The sequence below is a fragment of the Acipenser ruthenus genome, chromosome 1 (genome assembly GCF_902713425.1).
Source record: "Acipenser ruthenus chromosome 1, fAciRut3.2 maternal haplotype, whole genome shotgun sequence".
NCBI lineage: Eukaryota > Metazoa > Chordata > Actinopteri > Acipenseriformes > Acipenseridae > Acipenser > Acipenser ruthenus.
In genome coordinates this window covers 31,931,977-31,953,597 of record NC_081189.1, presented here as the reverse complement: position 1 = coordinate 31,953,597, position 21,621 = coordinate 31,931,977, and the positions used below count along the sequence as shown (strand labels likewise).

General features: G+C 37.8%; 1 protein-coding gene across 5 annotated transcripts in view; it reads right to left on the bottom strand.

Moving 5' to 3' along the window:
* The window catches only part of LOC117962753 (dymeclin-like), a 164,799-nt gene that overhangs the window by 104,754 nt on the left and 38,424 nt on the right, over positions 1 to 21,621 (bottom strand). For all 5 annotated transcript variants that reach the window (XM_059023737.1, XM_059023756.1, XM_059023749.1 and 2 more), the window contains 2 exons: positions 21,124 to 21,249; positions 20,270 to 20,412 (listed from right to left, as the gene is read on the bottom strand). In XM_059023737.1, the coding sequence (XP_058879720.1) occupies positions 20,270 to 20,412; positions 21,124 to 21,249 (269 nt within the window). The remainder of the gene's footprint in view (positions 1 to 20,269; positions 20,413 to 21,123; positions 21,250 to 21,621) is intronic.

The following is a 21,621-nucleotide window of genomic DNA, read 5'->3' as shown; positions in this document are numbered from 1 at the left end:
ACTGCTTTCGTGACTTGGGAGCTTTTCATCAAAAATTAGTTACAATCACCAGATGAAAAGATAACTGCATTTTCTTGACTGCAGAATCATTATGCTGTTAGAAACAATTACAACCCTGTGACTGTTGGCCTGCCCAGTGTTCACACATGAATCCAATAGAGTATGTCTGGGAGCATATCGATCGGCCAAAAGAAACTGAAAATTAGAAGACCACAGCAAATCATGGACCAAATTGAAGTAATGATTATAGACACAAGGTGCGATGTTATTTTTAAGTTTTATTTTTGTTTGTTTTTTTGTTATTTTAACAATTTAATAAAATAGACCCATATTACTTAAATCATATGAAATGCACCGTATAAGCATGGATACAAAAACAAATGCAAGTATTGAAATCTTCCATTGCATAACGACTTGGGCATAAAAAAAACTTCTTAAAACAATGTAGTCTTTTTGACATACAGGTATCGGACCCGAAAGAAAACCAGACTAGTCTTTTCTTATTTATGTTTTCTTTTGTGTGTTCAGTTCTGGGAAGGAGACATTATTTTAAATACCAGGCAAATTAAGAAAAGAGTAATAATACCAAGAATTACAAGTAAAAACAAGCAAACTGACTGCAAATTAGATTTCTCTTAAATCTTAGCTGTAAATAGCTGTTTATTATAAGTAAGACATGCTAAACAGTTCAACAATTGATTTTTGGGGGAATATATTTATGCTATACATCAATATATGTGCCCTATGTTTTACAGTGCAGAAATTGACAAAAGAATGTACAGTGTTACACTGCCCTCCTCCCCCCCCGCCCCCTTCTGCTAGATCATATAATTAAATACAATGTAACAACCAATGGGGTGTTCCTCCCTTTAATTGCCTATTTTACTAGTATTAGGTATACAGAATCAGTTCAAAATGGCCTGTTGGGGATATTATTTACCAAGTATTTCAGAACATTCCCACTTATTATATGAATGGATGTAACGATTCTTTGAATGCTGGATGGTATCCGTGCAGTCTGGTCGAACTGGTCTGCTGGGCCCCACTGCTAATTCCCCCCTGTTCCCTCTTAAATCAGCCTTGACTCACAGTTTTAAACCACCTAATCCACCTCCCATTTTTCAGTTCTCTCTCCCTGTAGTTTTGCCCAGCCAGCTATCTGAGGCCAGACAGGGTGCTAATCCTTGCAGCAGACGCACTGTCAGCCAGCTACAGTTTATCTTGAGACATTAAAATTGTAATAGAATTCATGAGGTTTATCAGAAGTACTTTGTACCAGTACAAAGCGTTTCGATGCCCTGGTGTCAAGCAAGTACAAGACATTGCTTAATGAGAGGATTGCAGGCCATAATGTTATGTCAAAATGACTTCAAGTACTAAATGGTTTGCTTTGCGTAAAAACACAAAATGAAACAGCCTTCCAAATGATTATTATTGTTATTATGTGGCAATAAAAACCTGTTTTCATTTATCTAAGAAACTGCTTCTCCATACGATGGGAAATACAAAGATAAAAATGTTGCTGAAAAAAAGTACACCGTAAAAAACTGTGTATAAGTCGCACCGGTGTATAGCCTAGCCCCCCCCCCCCCCCCCCCCGCTTTTTGAGACAACAATTTCAGGAAAAAGCCAGGAAATAGACTTATACAAAGGTTTTTACAGTAATTATTATGGATATTACACTATAGCAACTATTGCTAACACAATGCTTGGTATGCTAACTACTAGGCAAAAAAACATAGAACATACTTCAGCATTAGCTGCATTTGAATTGTTATGGTGGGTGCAGTCTGAATGTTCTCGCTAAATGTGTTATTTTGCCCAACAAAGCATTTCACATTCTTGTATTGCAGGCACAATACAAAGATGCTTCAAGGCTTCACTCAATGCAAGTCCTTGATAGCAGAGTACCAAGAAGCTGTAGTCAAGTTGCACAAGATCTACAGTAGTTGGTCTTAGAATGCATTTACAATAAACAGCCTGAAAAGAAGGTGAAATAACAGGACATTTTAAAAGCTTAACGTAAGCAGCGTTTTAACAGTATTACTATAGTTGAATTACTTTACTCCGGTATTGGAAGGTATTAAAAGGGAACACTAGCAGTTAAAACCTTGACCATGTTTCCAAGGTTTCCCATTGAACACTTGTTGAGTTTTAAAAGCATATATTCTTTCTAGTTATGATTGAGTTTTTAAAATGATGGATGAATTACTTACAGTATCTTATAACACAAATGACGCTGAAAAATATGTATTAGTCTGATAGGTAAATATTCAGTGCTTTGACTCATTTGTTAAAATACAGATACTTGCGATGTATCTGACCAGTGAATTTTATTTCGTGACTTGGCAGCACATTAGCTTATTGAAAAAATAGAGATGGATAATTGGTTATTATGTTGTGTACGTTATATCCTGATCATAGCGTGTAACACTGTATTTTGAAATCTACAGAAACATCTTGCTCGTTTGGTTGTTAGTAGCTTATTGATCCCAGAATCTCATCTTGAAGGATCCCAGGGTGTCAGCTTCAACAACATTACTGAGTTGGTTCCTATTACTACACTAGGCATGCTACAAAGCTAAGCTGAGAGGCTGCCTCGTGCATTATCATATGGAACCCCAGTAACAAGTAGCTAGGGCTAAAAGAAATGAGGGAATAACTCTATGACTCTGTTGTAAGGGTCGATTGGGAAGCCGCCCTTAACACTAGTTCCAAAGCCAGGGTTTTGAAGATCCACAACATTCAGTCTGTAGAACCTAGTAAAAGTATGGCGGGTAGCCCACACTGCTCGCTGCATTGCATAAAACTTTGACAGATCCACCCTGGAACAAAGCCCACGAAGTTGCCATGCCCCTGGTGGAATGGGCAATGAGCTTTTCTGGAAGGGGCAAGTTGCTGCCTGCTATCCATTTGCACAGCTGCTGCTTAGACAGGGCTTGACCATGGGACTTAGCTACATAGCAGACAAAAACATTTTCGGACTGCCTCCAACTTTTCGTCCTGTCAATGTAGTATGCCAGAGTCTGCACTGGGCAGAGTATGGAGCGGTCGCTCCCTGTCAGACTGGAAAGGAGGTGGATGGAAAGCCTCCAATTCCAGACTGGTCGACATGAAATGCCAAGATCGTCCTTGGCAAAAAGGCAGGATTGGTACAGAGCGTAACCTTTGTCCTGGCCTCTGTAAAAATTAAGCAGGCTTTTGCAATGGAGAATGCCTGCATCTCACTCGCTTTGCAGAGGTGACTGCAAGGAAGAAAACCGCTTTAAGCAATAAATATTTCAGCTCAGCTGAATACATGGGCTCAAATGGAGACTTCATGAGTGCATTAAGCCCCACGTTTAACCTCCAGCAAGGAATAATGTCCTTCATAGGCAGCCGAAGCTGACAGCCGAAGTGAGCTGCTGGGGAGACCAAATCAATTTTGACATAGCAAGCCGAAACGGCTGCCAAATAGACCTTTAACGTGGAGGATTTCCTCTCATCAAAAAGGTCCTTCAAAAACTGCAGTATATCTGCCATGGGACAGGTAATGGGGTAAAACCCACAAGGCAGGCACCATGTCTGAAAGAAGCCCCACTTGTACCCGTATTGAGAATGTGTGGATGCTGCTATGGCATTTTGTAGGGTGTCAATAACCCTACTGTTTAGACCCAGATGGCTCAAATGCAGCCTATCAGAGGCCAGACCCAGAGCTGCAGGCTCAATGGGTCGGGATGCCATAAGGTCCCCCATGCCTGACTGAGCAGGTCGCAGCGCTTGGGCAGTCTCACGGCTGGCCGCTCAGGAGCTGCATCAGGGTCTCCTGGGCCAATAAGGGGCTACTAGAAGCACCTTGACCAGTCCTGCCTGATTTTCTTGTGGCTTGTGGCTTGGCCTGAGATTTCTGTCTCTGTGCCGGGCAGCGGAACCTATTAAAGCCTCCGCAGGACGGTTCTGAACACCACCTCTAATAGCACGCGCACCCAGTTGTGCCAGTCTTTGAGGCTGCTGGGGCCTAGGGCGCCAGTTTGCCGCTGGTTTGCGCACTGGGGGGTTCCCGCGCATGGCGAGAGCACTGCAGCATCTTGTCCACTGTGTGACCAAAAGTAATAGGGGCATCCAACAGCGGTGCTTTGTCCTCGTCAGGCATGCGTGCTTGGGAAAGCCAGAGCTGCCTACATGCAGCTATCAGCGCAGCCAGGTTCCTGCCTACAGCCTGCCTGTTGAGCTTCGACACATGAAGCAGGTTCTTATTAACCAGGCACAGCTCATGCAGTTGTTGTGGTGAGGGCTTGTGACTGTCAGAAAGGGACCCAAGCAAATAGGACTAGTAGGCTACCAGAATATTATTAGAATTGCCTATCCAAGTGCAAGTTCACCAGTGCCTCCTCGGTGTGCTCTGACCCCAGGCAGGAAGAGCATCTGTCGTGCTTGTCCTCAACAGGCAGACTGGCCTTGCATGTCTCGCAGGATTAAAACCCAGGCATTATGCAAGAAGCAAGCAACGCAGTGCACAGTATACAGATGCACAGGTGCTGTCTGTCTGCTTATAGATAGCAACTAGGCAGGTCAAGACCCGAACAAGACCAGTTTGGTACCGGACCAGGGGCGTGACTATTATCGGGTTGGAACCAGGCACGGTACCAGGTCGGCACCAGTGCAGTAACCTCAGTCCCGGTTCGGTACCGGGTCAGGAACGGAGCGGGTCGTGACTTCAGTACCATACAGTACGGGTACACTGGTTTGTAGTCGCCACGGGTAGCAATGTACAGGGATGCCCACCTGTAAAAGCCACTGGCAAAACCACTCAGTCAGTACACACACTAAACTGAGGGAAGCCTGCTTGTTAGATGGTAGTAACAGCCTCAGCAACGGTGATGTTAAATACAGTCACCGAAAAGGCAAACAGATACATGGATGAGATTGCAAGCAATCAATACCAGAAATGCGTATCTTGGTCCTGCACAGTGCTGCTGAGCCCAGCAGCTGCTCTCACTGTACGCGTGTAAAGCACCACGTTGCAGATCAGCCTGCATGTAGTCTACGTAAAAGAAACAGAAAATACAAGAGGGCAAAACTTATCTACAAATGTTATGTTTGTGCTTTTTCAGACTTTGAACTACATTCAGAGTGATTTGTTAAACGCTATTCATATCGTTCGACTCTAATTGCACCATCACAAGAGACTAGTTGGCTGAACAACTTGTTGCAGCAATCACATACACACATGGATAATACTGTACCAAACAAGCTCTGTCTACATGTAGAATGTAAACAAAATAACCCTGGATTATGAAAACCATTTCAAAAGACGCATATTTATCAAACCAGTATTGTTGTAAAACTAGGAAGATGCAACTGTAATTACACCTCTTTTAAATTAAGGTATATAATTCAGTCTGTAGCAATGTCATCAGAGGACCTATATTGAGCTTGTAAGCCTGAACAAGACTTATTGATTTCAAGATCCTGCTCCTCACTTGCAAAACCGTTAACAGTCTCGCCTTGGCATACTGTAAATGCGCATGATTGATTCTACTTTACACCCAGTCTGTCTGCGTTTAGGCTTTCTTTTAATTCCACGTTATTCTTACTGATCCTTAGATTTGTATATATTTAAATATCAGATGTTCATTACATATATATATAGTGATCACTTTGGTTGTGCAAGACTCTTTAAAAATATTTTAGAGGTAGGTGACAAAATCAGAAGTCTTTCCAGTATTTTAAACAGATTAAATGGGACTAAGTAAATTGTCGACACGTTCATCGGTTATACTACCCAAAGTGGACTAAAATTGGCAGCCTCAGCACCTAGTAGAAGACTCTAGCTAGTAATATTTCACAGCCACTCAAAACATAAGAAAACCACCACATTTGGAGTTATGAGAGCTTGTATATGACTTGTCAAAGAATGTACAAGCTTTACGCTGGGGACTATTTTACATATAACATTGTAGATTGGATAATAATTCTGCCATAATGTGGAAATAGATCTCTATATGCATTCATTTAGAAAACAGGCAATGTGATTTGTACAGTTAATGTGATTTGAACTTTTATTCAAAACCTTATGGAATGAAAGCTCGTCTCTAAGAAATAGTGTTATAATCCCTATCTATATGTCAGGAGCGGTCATTAATTAATACATGTTTAAAGTTATTTTTGGTTTATAACTGTAAAACTACCTGACAAAGCAGTCACTAACTACCAGGAATGGACCCATTACTCAGGGATTATTACTTACTCCAAATAGTAAAGGTGCACACTTGGTCATATTCAAATTGTACAGACGTTTAAGTAATAGATGTTGAGAAGCTTATCAGCTTTGTACAGTAAACAGTACGCTTGCCCAACAAGCACATGTTCTAGCCATTGTGGATTCCTGATTATCTCTATCAAGGTGCAGTGTAAATACACCCAGGTTTATATTGCTTAATGAGGGATTGGTGCCACAGAAAAAGTGCTGTTACTCATTTCCCTTATAACACAGCCCATTTTTGTTGTGGTTGCTCTTCGTGCTTTGAAGTCTGAGCGCATTCCAGTTGAAGCAATACATTTCTGCTAAGTCTCACGCCATTCGCAGGCTGTTACCCAGCCAGTAACTGATACCACTGATGTGCATGAGCAAGTGCGGGCAGCGCTTAACAGAAACTGGGATGAAAGATGCCTAATATAACCAGAGTCATGGACTACTGTGCTTGCACAAGCTCAAGAAACAGGGCCAGCTGCCAGCCTGATTACTGGTACTAAAGCCAACACTAATCTTCTCAGGTCACTGTAGGAAAGAACCACATTTACAGGAGGAAAACAAATGCAAAAGTTATATTTAAAAGGAAAGGATATTTAACAGCATTAAACTTAAGGGACTGTGGAGCTGGATAGTATGGCAGAAGTCTTTCTCCTCCAGGGCATGGAATTAAAAAAAATCAAGCCCTACCCAAATTATATTCTGTTTAAATGCCCATTGACAGTTTTATGTGGGAACAATTTTTTGTGGTTCTTTACATTTTTATTTGAGCACCAAAAAAGCAACTTATGTAAATGACTGCATACCAAACCACTGTATTTGTCACTTGATGTTTCAAAGAGATGTTAAATATTTAGCTGCTCATTTTCATTCTAACGGGGACTGGTTTAATTATAATGTTCTTTAACATTGCAGCATACTGGAGGATGTCACTGAAATCAGCTCCCCACACACTGACCTTATACTGAACAAATAATTACAAATATGATGTAAACAATCACTCTAAATCCAATTTAAAATCAAAATTAAAAAATACGAAATGAACACAAACATGAAAGGCACCAGTACAATATTTATTATTATTATTATTATTATTATTATTATTATTATTATTATTATTTATTTCTTAGCAGACGCCCTTATCCAGGGCGACTTACAATTGTTACAAGATATCACATTATTTTTACATACAATTACCCATTTATACAGTTGGGTTTTCACTGGAGCAATCTAGGTAAAGTACCTTGCTCAAGGGTACAGCAGCAGTGTCCCCCCCACCGGGGATTGAAGCCACAACCCTCCTGTCAAGGGGGGGGGGGGGGGGGTGCATTAGGCATAAAAATCATCTGGGGAAAAAGTTCAGCAGCAAGGCATCCCAGTGCCTAGGTCTCAATCCTGTCTGGGTGAAGGGACACACACCAGAGGATTAGGGTTAAGCCCAGAGGCTACTGGGCAGCCCTGGCCATCAAAACACAGCAGGGGTAGTATCTTGCAAGAATGTCCAAATAGTTCAGTAAGAAAATCAGTATAGAACAAGCCTCTGGAATGTACTGTAAAAATGAGTTTAAAAAGAGTGTGACACAGCTGATGAAAGACTAAAATGTGAAAATATACACTCAATTGATTATTCTATCTTTGCACATTGTGCTGCACACATGCAAAGTTACAATACACCCTTAGACCATGCAGACTGCCACTTCACAACGCATACAACAGGCCTACATAGAGTAATAAAGGCATTAGTCTGGTTCTGTGATATTGATATATACTGGATGGGTGTGGTAGTATACCTGTAGATACAGTGTATGTCATAATGAAAAGAACAGTTTTGGGGAATGCCAGTTACATACAGAAGTGGTTTATATAATGTTACTGTCAATACAGTACATTTTAAGAGGCTTAGAAACCCGTTAACACATATACAGGTAGCTTTCAATTCATTTGGAAGACTAAATTGAGCCCAACAGTAATATGCATGCAATGCCTGTATGCAACAAGAATACAGATAGAAACCTTTGTGTTAACTGCACAATTTAATTAATTAACATATTCACTTATTAATAAAATACAGATATCACTGTACAGCATGTGGACTAGAAAATAATTGGTGTCAGAATATTTCCCCAAGTAAATAAAAAGCAAGTCATTTAATTAACATTATCTGATTTGCTAGTTGAACCTTCTGGTCAATTTCTTGGTTTTCTTGTAGTTTGGTTATGTAGCTTTACTAACTGTTACTTAACCCTTTGCTGCCCAGTGCCCAATATATTTGACATTGAGAAAATAAGCATTAAAATAGGTATAGGAACATACCCAGTGCAGTAAAGGTTTACTATTTAAGAACTGGGGCAAACTGATTGAACCTGCCGCTATAGCGATTTTATTTCCATCCAATTTACAGGATAAATACGTTTCATCCACACAAAAAATAACTTGCAAATCAAGCTTTAAAACACAAACAGCAAAACAAGACTTTTGAGAACTTACACTAATGAGATACAGATGAGTTTTTAAATCCTTGGTTATTACCCCTTTAAGTGCTACAATTTACATTTTATGTTCATAGAACTAATCATTGCTCAAACTTGGATTAGACTGAAAAGTGTCCTAACTTCAAACTAAATTATGAGGATGTGGTAAAGGTTCTCTCTCTCTCAGTGTATGGGTAATATACCCTCACATTTCAACCTCCTTCCATTACTTTTTAGCATTGTCCTATATTAGTGTACTGCCATCTGCTGAGTATGAGTGGATCTGCAGAAGAACAAGGTCAAAGCACTGGTGGACCAGAAGATGATGTGTAATAAGGCTAGTTAAGTGGACTGCAATATCACATTTAAAGTGGATTGAAGGGTATAGTTTTGCAAGTGTTTTTTTGGGTTTTTTTTTTTTTGTAACCAAAAACCTGAACGTTTACCACAGCATCCTACAATAAAATGTGCCGTGCTACATAACATTTTGTTCAGGAGAACGTCCTTAATGAACTCAGTGTCTTAAAACTGTGATACTTTTTATTGAGATAGTATTGGCATTGACAGAGAAGTAACTATTTTACTTCTAATGCAAAACACTACTTTTGTTAAATCCATTAATACGAGTGTATATGTGGGTTTCTGTGGGACTTTATCTACATTATTCACCTGACATTTTGGGCTTAAAATATTTTCTTTGAAGACAATGCGTGATTGTGACCAAAATAACTTTTAAATACGACAGGCTCCTAAATCATAAAACTAGCTTTAACATTGTAGTCACGGACATATGAAAATTACACACCCTACTAAATCTAGAAGCTAACCTTAAAACTAACAGAGTGAGTCAGTGTGATACATTTCATTGTGGAGGGTGGGTCTGGCTTTGTAGCAGATACAGTATGCCACACTAATGCCACTGTGCTTCATAAAGTATTTTAAGGTACAACAATTGTTTATCAGTCAAAAACACACACTAACAGGATGAACTGTAAATGAAAAAAAAAGATGAAAAGCAAGGAAGAATGAACCTGCTACGCATTGATGGATGAGCATTACAGGTAAATAAGTAAATCATTTAAATCAGAAAAGCATCTGTGAATATAAATCTTGCTGTATTTTCTAAATAGTAGTGGTATGTGTATTTTGTTTGGCTTGACCAACAGTTACTAAGGTGAGGTTTACAAACATCAACATACAGTAAACACAACATTTGTGTCTGCTTCAAGATGGTATCTTAAAAGGTGCTCTTGTAATTTAACTGTATCGAATTGTTTATTCCACCATAACTTTGAATAATTGAAAGCCTGTATGCTCTTGTCACAACTAGTGTTCTGGTTCTTTTCCATCAAGACGGTATGGTATCAAGCAGAACTCACATACAACCTTGATCAAAGATTTTGTGCAATGAACCTCAGTCTATGCCATTCTAGGTCCCGAAATACCAGACCAGTGATTTGTTGTCGACTTTCTTATTATAAGAGTAAGACTGAAGCACCAATATGAATAAACTTTTGTACAGAGTTAGGTACACCTTGCTTTTGAATTAGGTACAAACTTGTTTCCAATTGATTTTGAAGGATACACTTAAAAACAGAGGTGGTCACACCTGACACTTCGAAGCACCTTGCAGATGCCACTATGATGTTCTCTGTATAAGGTAATGGCTGCAGATACCACAATTTGTTTACTAGATTGTATTCCGCAGTGTGGAACGACTAAGTACACAGAAAACTAAAGGAGACATGAGCCGAAACATTTGTCTACTTATAATATTACATTTGAAGTCTGATGGAGCATTTTCAAGTTATGGCCGACAATTTGAAACTGAGCAAACTTTAAAAGTGTTTCAAGACTGTAAAGCATGTAAGAGGGCCTCCACCATAGAATAATGAGTGATCTGCTTGGGTTTCGATTGGCTTAGATGATCTGTATGGTAAATTACTCCTCCTAGTAACTCAACACATAATTCAAGGAAACTAAATGAGAAGTTAAAGGCATTCTTAGGCCCTCCCTTGGGAAAACAAAACAACAACCAATAAACTATTATTCTAAGAGTCCATTCAAAATGAGCTGCCTACTGATCCTGGACAGATATCCTTATATAAAAAGGACAAACAAAACCTATCCTGGGGACAAGCATTGCTGGGAAAATGAAGCTGTGCATAAAATTAACGATGGATGGAATTTCATTTTGGCAAAGCCGTCTTCGAAAATGGTATCCAAAGAACATAGTCTTAATGATTAGCTGCCAAATATCATTGGTTTGAGGGACTGTCCGGTATGAAATCATTGTTCTGGAACAGCTTAAATTTGATTAGGGACGGGGCATTGTAACCAGAGATAGCAAATAAGACAAAGATAGTAAAAGTCTGTCTCCCTGCCCGTCACTGTGGTCTTGGTGCATTTTGGAACACAACAAGAACAAAGATGTTGCTTTTCTATTAAAAGTCTAATACAACTTGCCATGCCAAACTGATTTAAGCCATGTTAACTTGGATTATGATCTCATTGCAGCTACAGAGTTGGAAATCCATGGAATAGAAGATGTCTCAATAATAGATATTGGTGGGAACTCTTCTATGGACCAAACCTCAAGCAATTCCCCAGCATGGTATTATCACCATCATTTACTTGTTATTAAAAGTTGTCCAAACCAAGTTCTATCACAATGGGATATAGCCTACAGTCCTAAAGATGAGCAAATAAACCTTCACTATTTCTATTACCAGCAGATGCCAATTACAAATAACAAAGCCTTTATCATTCAAATACTGTCCTCTGTATACAGTTTGTTTATTTATTTATTTTTGTAAATCACCAAGAATACTTTTTGAAATGTCAGTAGTTATATCTGCCACCACTAATAAAGTGTTTTGATTTAAAAACAGTAAACTTTTTTTTTTTTTTAATGAAAACGGGTGTAAAATATGTATAAAAAAACTGTATGTTTTTCTTCAATAGGTTGTTGAAAAAAGCAGTAGGTATCACAGGGAATACAAACATGAACAATGTGAATCCTAATGAATTTCCTCATTGAACGGATAACAATCCACAGAGAATACAATATAAACCACTTATAAGAACAATGGGGGCACTCGCAGTAAACTTGTACGAGGAGAGAGAACATGTATTCTTTTGACTTAACCCTGTTCATCAGGAACAGAAATCTTGTTTGGATCTTGTGTAAGAAAACAATGTCTACCTCTTCCTGTTTTCTCAACAGTCACAGCAAACAAAAAGATTTCTGTCCTATATATGCTATATTTTACACAAGACTTGCTGATCAAATAAAGCGCAACAATATGTTGAGAAATTAAAGAGCATGTTGGAAAATAAATAATTTACTGACAACCTTTAATTTTAACATTACTTGGGCAAACCGAGCCCTCTGATTGGTTATTATTATTAGTATTATTATTATTTATTATTATTATTATTATTATTATTATTATTATTATTATTATTATTATTATTATTTATTTATTTCTTAGCAGACGCCCTTATCCAGGGCGACTTACAATTGCTTTAAATCCTTGTAGTTTATTTATTTTATTTATTTATTTATTTATTTCTTAGCAGACGCCCTTATGCAGGGCGACTTACAATTGTTACAAGATATCACATTATTTTTACATACAATTACCCATTTATACAGTTGGGTTTTTTACTGGAGCAATCTAGGTAAAAGTACCTTGCTCAAGGGTACAGCAGCAGTGTCCCCCAGTGTCAACAGCGGTGGAAACTGAAGCTTCGGCATCTTGGTTTTTTGCTACTTATATTTTAGGCTTTTTATAGTTCTTTATTCAGGACAACGTTTTATAATAATTTTCAATTTGGAACCAATCCCATTTTTGTAACAGGATGCCAACCCTTTGTTTATCCAGCCTGGTCATCCAGAGTCATTTTAACTTTTGATGACATCTTTGATGATGGAGGCCTTCACATGTTTCAGGACCTTGAAAGAGACCTACTCCCTTCTCGACTTCTCTTATTTTATGTACTTGAGGTTCTGATTAGCTAGGAGTAGGGGTCTACTTAAATCGCGGTAAATTAACATATTTTTCACTGGTATGTTGCTGAATAAAATTAGGATTTCGCGGACATTTCGCGGACATGTTTAAACATTAAATAAACCTAAGGAGACAGTATTTCAGAACACTATAAAGCCTAAAAATAGTGGTACTTGCTTCCTTACTAAAACGGAGAGTATGCAGCACCCCCCTGCAGTTGACTTGCCCATACATTGAGACTGCATGTTCTGCATCCACTGAATTGGTTGGAAGTTAAGGCAAAGCTTTGCCAAGTTATACAGATGTGGAAATTGATTAGAAACAGCCCAAAAACTCAGTTACACAAGGGCATCTGGCATACTTTAATAAAGTCAATGTATGCAGCACATTCGTTGTCATGTTATTTGTCCCATCCAATAATTTATTTTATTAGTACCGAGTCAAAAAAAGAAGACGTGGCTATTCGGGTCTAAAATTCCAACTGTAAGCAGCAGGTTGAAGCGAGGTGGCTGTGCTGGATCGTTTTAGTACTGATTTAACTTGCAGACAGGAATACTTTTTGTCTGGGCTGACTTTCCAGTTTGGTTTCTGAAAGCTGTTTATTTTACGTTCTGTTCAGCAGCCTCTGCAGTAGCCTTTTGTTTAATGTGTGATTCTGAAGCTTATTTTCTCCAAATACACATTAAGATATGGAAAACAATTACCTCAGTCTGCATGTAGTTTCTTTGGGAAATATCTTAAAACGATCATCAGCCAAAATATACTTTGCTTTTTTGTCGTCCATTTCTACTATTTTACCTCCAGTGCTGAAAACTAGATTTTAGCAACCTAAATCAAAACAATGCAGCACCAACTTTGTCCCGCCCCCTCCTGCACAGTACAGGTCACATAAAAGCAGTAAAGACGCACTGATAGGCTGATTAAAACTTTGTCATTTGAATAGTAAACAAGAACGTTAACTGCTTTGGAGAATTTATTTTGTAAATATTATTTGTGGATGTTTTTTGTTTGGTTGTTTTTTGCTTAAGTGCAATGCACACAGGACGGCTATCTGCAGAATGAAGGTACGTAGTTTGCGTCACTTGCGTTGTGCAGTAGTTCATTTAAACAAGTTTTCTTTTTTTTTTTCCTCTCCATACTTGTTTGTATGCATTGGCCCCTAAGAGGTGAATTTCACAGTGACCCCTCAATTTCACGATTTCCGCGAAATTGCGATTTTGGTAGGTCCCTAGCTATGAGGGCCTATGGTGTGCCTCCTCATTCTTTGGATCAATCCTACTCGTTCATCCTGGGGGCTGGTATTATTTATGGCCATTTGCTAATTAAATCTTACAAGCCCCTAGCGGTCACAAAAATCTTGAAGCGTGAGTTGGTGAGTCTAGGTATTATTCCTAATTGGGAGACTGTATGACTAAATACATTTATGGCTTATAAAAACCATGCCCATTAAATAATACATTTATAGAGCTTATGCAACCCAGTGCAGACTAGAGGTCTGCTCGGGCTTAAATTTAAAACCCGATCCAATCCCAACCCGACCAGAGCTCGAGACATTTGAAATATTTGCATACCAGATCCAACCCGACCATCTTCACAAATCTAACATACGCTACTGCAACTTAGTACCTTCAGTGTAGAGTATTCCTGGTTTCCAGGTTAAACGTAAATAAAGAAAAAAAAAAAAAATCACTCAATTAATCATATCTCATTTACTTCCTTTCCTAATAATCCAACACTGCATGATTTAAAAAAAAAAAAAAAGACAACAGGCTTCTTCAAAACTTTGTTACCATAAATAGCCACACAGAAGATGCTCCTGCAAATTCACATAGTCATTTTGGACAAACCTATATCATATCAAACCACTAAATTAACATTGAACAACAAATATTACACCACAACTATTTAAAATGGCAACGGGACAAATACATCACTTTTCAGTGTGCCGCTGCAGAGATTAATTTCCACAGCAATGAAGCTGAAGGACTTGTGGTGAAATAATTACAGGTACAACTGCGTGTGACACAATGTTCTTGAAATTCGACTTAATCATATGGGCAGAACAGAACAGTCTTGTTATGGACTGTGACTTGCTGTCGACTGATTAAAGTCTTTATATAGTGGTGGTGTCACACCTGGACAGAGAATTATTAAACTGTGAAGGAGACAGATTACCAAGTCAATTATTTCATACGCTCATCTATAACCCATGAATGCTCGTTTCAGGACTTTGCTGGAATCAGTTTTTAAAGATGGCAACAAAGAAGAAATAATAGGTCAACAGTGCCTCTGTAGCTCTATAATAAACCACTTGCATATAAAGAGTTGTGACAGAAATACAATGAGTTCTGGTGATAAATCTTCCTCCCGACCAGTGAGGGCGCTAAAGAACGGGAGGAGAAGTATCTGGAAGGGCTGGCCTGACAGTTCGTTTCCGGGACCGGGAAGTGGGTCAGCCTGGAAAGAAGCGAGACTCTGTTGTAAGACCGTATTGATTTGACAGGTAAACGAGGGGCAGCTGCAAGTAATAAGGCAGCTGCAAAAGTTTACCTAGATATCATGCAGGATTACATATAGGGGCCAGGGTAACGCTGTTCTTTTCCTTCGTTTGGGTAAAGCTCGAGAGAGAGAGAAGGACTGAGAGAGGAGCTCTCAATAATAAAGAAGAGATAGAGACGTGTTACGTGTTTTTGTGTTGTGTTGTGTTTGTCTGTGTTGTAATTGTTTGTGTTTTTTACATCACCAGACAGTTAGAGCACATCTCCGGAGCTGTCGCCGAGGGTCAGCACAATCCGGAGCACCACTGCACTACCGTCACGAAAATACCTGTGTTCGCACTCAGCACCAGCACGACTGCACTCACCCAGGACTGGTGACCGTGTGTTCATTTTTGTTCGGGACTGTGCCCTGTTTTGTTATCCCCGTGCTTTACACATTGGTGTGTATAGCCGGGGGTTTATTATTTGATGGTCACCAGACCTGGATTATAAATAAAGCACCTTTTCCACTGTATACCGTTGTCTGCCTGTCCCTCCTGCATCGCATCACCGCTACACCTGTTCCCCTTCACTAGCCACTTTGCCACAAGAGTATACACATTTTATGGTTTTAGTTTTATGGATTTATTTATTTATACATGTTTTATGGTTTCTCTTGGTTTAAAACTCAAACTATTTGCTAATATTGTACAATATAACCCAAAAACAACATAAATGTGTGTTGTTCATATTTGTACATTTATTAAACTGTGAAGGAGACAGATTACAAAGTTAATTATTTTACCACAAGTCCTTCAAATCCTCATCTATAAGCCCACCAAAGGTCAGTTTGTTAACTCGTGTCCCACAAGGGGTTTCAGCCCTTCAAAGATGGGGCCATTTTTGATACTTTCATCCTGGAGTCTTTTTGTGGAGTCAGTAAATCAGACAGTAAAGTAGGTAGACAGTAGCAGAGCTGCATACAGAAAGTCAATTAAATTATGAGCACACCTAAGCAATTTGAAAGTGATATCTATTCTACTTTAGAAGGAACAAACACTTAAATTGCTTAGGAATTTGACAATTGGACAATTTTTCAATTTTAAGACCCCCAGCAACACAGAAATACTAAAGCGGTGGTACTTATTTTGCACAAACTCTACAGAAGACCTACCTGGCTATCTGTACAGAAGCACTCATAGGACTACTGACATGCTAATTTTTAGATCCTCAAAATCACTCCAAAATGAGACACGTTTTTACTCTCAGCAAATCATCACTGAGCTTAAATATTTAGCCTGGTTTCATACCTTCCATTACACAAAATATAAGCAAAATCAAAATCTTGAGGCGGGGATTTTCCTGGATTTTGGTTGATTTGACACAGAATTAACCATTATATATATATATATATATATATATATATATATATATATAGTCCTCAGACCTATAACCAATTTGCATCACAAAGGATTGAATAATTGAACTTTTCTCTTAACTACAGTTTTCACTAAAAATGTTATACCTTTGTTTCAGATATGCAAATCTATATAAAAAGCGACAAAACTCCATTTAAAACACGAAAACAGAAAATGTGATCTAACCTAACATTATCCAGCAATCGCCTGATCCCCCCCCCCCAAAATCTTACAGTACCAACTGAATCAGAACTGCTTCTTTCGTCTAGAAAATATTAAGGCCTGGCACCGGCTTTTGTCTTCTGTGTCTACTGCTGCCCACTAATAATAACCTCTGTCCAATAGTCTTGGAGCAGCAAGAAATGCTGATCAGACCTCCTTTTGAACTTTTTATTAGCAAATGTCTGGACTGAGTTCCACTTCATAAACAGAGGAGTGCATGATGTTTCAAAATACAGACTTACAGCAGCTTTACAGGTCTCTCTGGGTTCTCAACAATAGCACATTATTGTTATTCCAAATGCTTTTGTGGCACTTCTAAATTGTTAAAAAAGAGACTTTTAGGATTGGCTGACTAAGACAGCTGGATCATGTCATTCAATAAATAAAACAGCAAATTATTCATCTGGCACTATAACTAGGCATACACTTTGCAACAAAAAAAAAAAAAAAAAAAAAAAAGAAATTCAATATAATTTAAAGACACCGCCCACATATGACCAAATGGGTGTACACCCCCCCCACCCCACCCCCATCTCCTTACCCAAAGAATGTTTTCACCAATAAAAGTTTTCAAACTGCACTTTTACGGGTCAGTGAATTTTATAGTGTTGAGAACCATTCATTGTTTCGATGGTAAACATGCAGCCTTTACATTTAGAAAAACAATATACTGTAGGCAAGGGCCCTACTTGCTGTTAATGCAATATGATGGACCATTTAGTGTTACAGGATTTTCCACAGTTGTAAACTAGCGTGGTAAAACTAAAAGTAAGTTCACACCAGCATGGCTAATTGTTACAGAGGAAAAGAATGACATGTATTTGTAGGAAGAGCTGAAAACTAGAGTGATGTCAACCACACATCACAAGCACCTGCTTCCTAGGGACCCCCTTCTGTTCCATATCTGTTACTTACCGATCCTTTCACTTTTAGGAAGATTGTGTTACTGTGTCTCATATCTATTTGGGTGGTCTGTCTTGCTTAACAGTCTAATAACTAAATGCCTAGCACATTGGTTGGGTTGAATTGATTATTTTAGGATTTTGTGTCCCACCACCTGAAACTATGTTTGGGGAATGTAAACAGTTTAGACTGGATCTCATTCTGACAGCATTCAAATTGATTTGCAAGAATGTTAAAGGGCTTTGTGAATATAAATGAACGGTTTCCAAATATTCATCAGACAATGCGATATCATCATTAGGAATTAAATCACTTTAGTTATTCAAGTGGTAGTTTAGCAACAAAACTGAACCAAAAATGAAGGAAACATTTAATTAAACTGTATCCTGAAACCTATACAAGACAGCTGAGGAATAGCAGAAACAAATTAAATGCGTTCACGAGGAACGGACGACAAAAGGCTGTACATAAGAACACTCTGCAAAGTAGTCTAAAAAACACACCTCATCCAAAGTAATTTCATTCAAGGAAAATATTTTTTCACAAATGTCATTACAGCTCTTAAGGCTTTAGCTTTTTCCCCAGCCTTCACAAGAAGCACAGAACTCCAGCATCTCAGCAAAAACATAGATTGTTGTCTCTTAACAGGCTAATGTGAAATACCAGGTACTTGTTAATTTTAACAGCAATATACTCTTTAGTCCAAAATACATTAAAAAAATAAATAAATAAAAGAAAGAAAGACTTAACAGAGCTCTGAACACAAATCGATCATACCAGCTTGTAGTGTACATCGCCCTATGTTACACATTTTATATATATGTTAGACTCAGTGAGGATTCGGTCAATCACCGAAAAAAACAATCATTTCACGATTTGAGCATTTACAAATTATCAAAGAATTACATAAAAGGTTATTTCGGTCTTTGAGCAAATTATTTTGATCAAATTGTGGAATGGAAAATATCAAACAAGCAAAGAACAACACACAAAAGAGACATCTTCTTCAGTCTTTGAGTAAAGCGATATAATCAAATTGTAAAATGTAAAATACCAAACAAGCAAAGAACGAAGCACAAAAGAAGAGACAGCTTCTTCGGTCTTTGGTCTGCTGGAGGATCTCTGGAGCGCCTTTACAGTCGAATTGAAGTTCAATTGTCTGATAGTTTATTCCCAATTTGGATAAAGTACCCAAAGAAAACAAGCTATCTGTTCGTACAGCAGCAGAAGCTGATTCTGGGGCTATGCACGGCTTTAATTTTTGTCCAACAAAGAAGCGCTTCTGTGTGCGTGAGGGCGTTCAGTGTAATTCTAAATGCCACAGCAGCAAGCCTTGCAAAAACAAATACAGTAATCTGTATGTTTCTAAATCTAAATTGTGATTTTTTAAAAATGAGCTCTCATTATGGTTTCTTTATATGTACCTAATTTGATTGTACTAATTTAAATTTTACCTGACTTATTATCAAAAACAATCAAAACAGTGTTTTAAAATGAGACTTAATAGCCCAGTGGAGCTCTCTATATGGTTTATTTTGAAAATGTTGTCATCTCAAATAAAAACCTTTAAGAAGGGTTTCTTGCTGTCAGAGAGCGTCTTTATTCCACAGGCGCAGCACTGACTGGTGCGGATAAGGGTCTGCAAAACGTGTTTTCTAAAAAGTGATAGTTCACCCCTTCCTGTGATTTATGAAAATATTAAACATTTAAAAATCATACTTTTCTTTCTTTCGCTTAAAAAACAGTGATTAGACAAATGTGGATTGACATTTGATCTTGCAGTTTAAATACTGTGTATGCAGTAGTCTTATAATACAAATAAAACAATTAATTTTTAATTGTGTTCTTTCTTTCCTCTAAAACTGTATTTTCTAAAATAACAAGGCAAGAACATTATGAACATTATTTCAAACTCTTGGAGTTTAATGTTTGAGATCACTATCCTCTTAAATTGTTTACCACAACCCCCTTCCTGCATAAATAATAAATGCATAAATAATGAATCAATGACATGTATCTTATAAATATAATTTACTGATTTTATGTTCATTCATCAAAAAAATATTGTAATAAAAAGTTTCACTTGATGCCCATTTTTAACGGCCCGCAATTAATTGGTAAATCGCAGATTGAGCACTATCTTTAGAAACTGTTCGGGAACTGTGTATTTGCACATTTCGTAATTTGATTATATCACTTTACTCAAAGATCAGTAGAGCTGTCTCTTTTGTGTTTCGCTCTTTGCTTGTTTGACATTTTCCATTTTGCAATTTGATCAAAATAATTTGCTCAAACCGAAATAACCTTTCATTTCATTCTTTGATCATTTGTAAATGCTCAAAATCACAAAACGGTTATTTTTTTCGGTGATTGACCGAATCCTGATTAAGAGTGTAACATTATTTATATTTATATATATATATATATATATATATATATATATATATATATATATATTATTTTTTATTTTTTATATATATCTATATATATCTATATCTATATAGATATAGATATAGATAGATAGATTACTTACTGGCAACTCCTGATGCAAGTCCATAGAATAATCCACTCCCCTCTGCCTGTTGCTCAAAGACATGGGTGACTGGGGGAGGACACTTCTCTTGTCTAATGAAGTTATACAGCAATGTTTTTACAAGTCTACTGGTGAAGGGCACACTGGAGACATGAGAAATACAGTATAAATCACAGTTAACACATTGTATAAAACATACTGAACATGTAACAATAGTTCATCCACTCCTCTGTACAAGGATCTCAAAAAAACAGATCAGTAAAACATCTAAGTAGATTGATCAATGATACATCACAGCTATTTTATTTACCCAGGAAATATATCACTACCAGTGCAAAAATTGAGAATTAAGCTTTTATTTGTATTAATCTAATAACACTGGATTGGCAGTTTATCAGAAAACATCACAGGTCATCCTAAGTTGTGAGACTGGCATCAGATATATTCAACAGTGCATCAACTTACTGAGCAGTGTTCCCCTTACACATGGAAACAGAGTGCCTCTCTCCAATAGCACATAGCATAACACCCTTCAGTAGAGACTAAATTGCAGTTGCGCACAAAAGCATCCTGGGGTCTGATTCCTTTAAGTCTGAACAATTTACACCTTTCCAAAAAAGGGGACGTCCTGAAGCAGCTCACAAGTCATTGAGACACCGCTACAGTACAAGGTAGCATTTGGCCTGAAAAGTGCACCACTCCTAGGGTAGGAAGCGATTCAAGACAGCCATAGACTCCAAAGAGAACATTGCTGTTCCAGCTTCCCTCAATATATCCCATTCATTTATACAATCAGATTTCCAATGCCTGCAGATTTTAAGCAACCCTTTAAAAAACTGAAGCTTTAGACTTACCATCGTCCTTGCATAAGGTATTTGTAAATTAGACTCTCTCGCAGAATCTCCTTGTGGAATAGCTGGTAGGAGAGCAGGATGAGGAGAGTTGTCACAGCCTCAAACAGAATACTGTATGTGATGTCCCTGCAGACAGACAGCAAAGGTTAAAATAGATCGCTCTTGTGTAATTTACAAGAATGTAAAGACAGAGATATGTACTTATTTTGTGTTTTATTATTATTATAATTTTTTGTATGTAGTTTTCAGCGATCTGATTTTTAAAAGATCCCAATTAAATGTTGGCAAAGATAATACATAAAATAAACACTGTATGAAACAAACTGGTACAGTAGAAGGAAACAATGAAACTAATTAACAGAAAAGTAAAAGCAATGAACATAAAAAATATAAATGTAGCTACATTTGGACGCTAGTTACATAATATTGTATTCCTGCTGTAGGTCAGTAAGACAGGGTTCGAAATTAGCACCCGGACACCTACCAAATGCAGTTTGA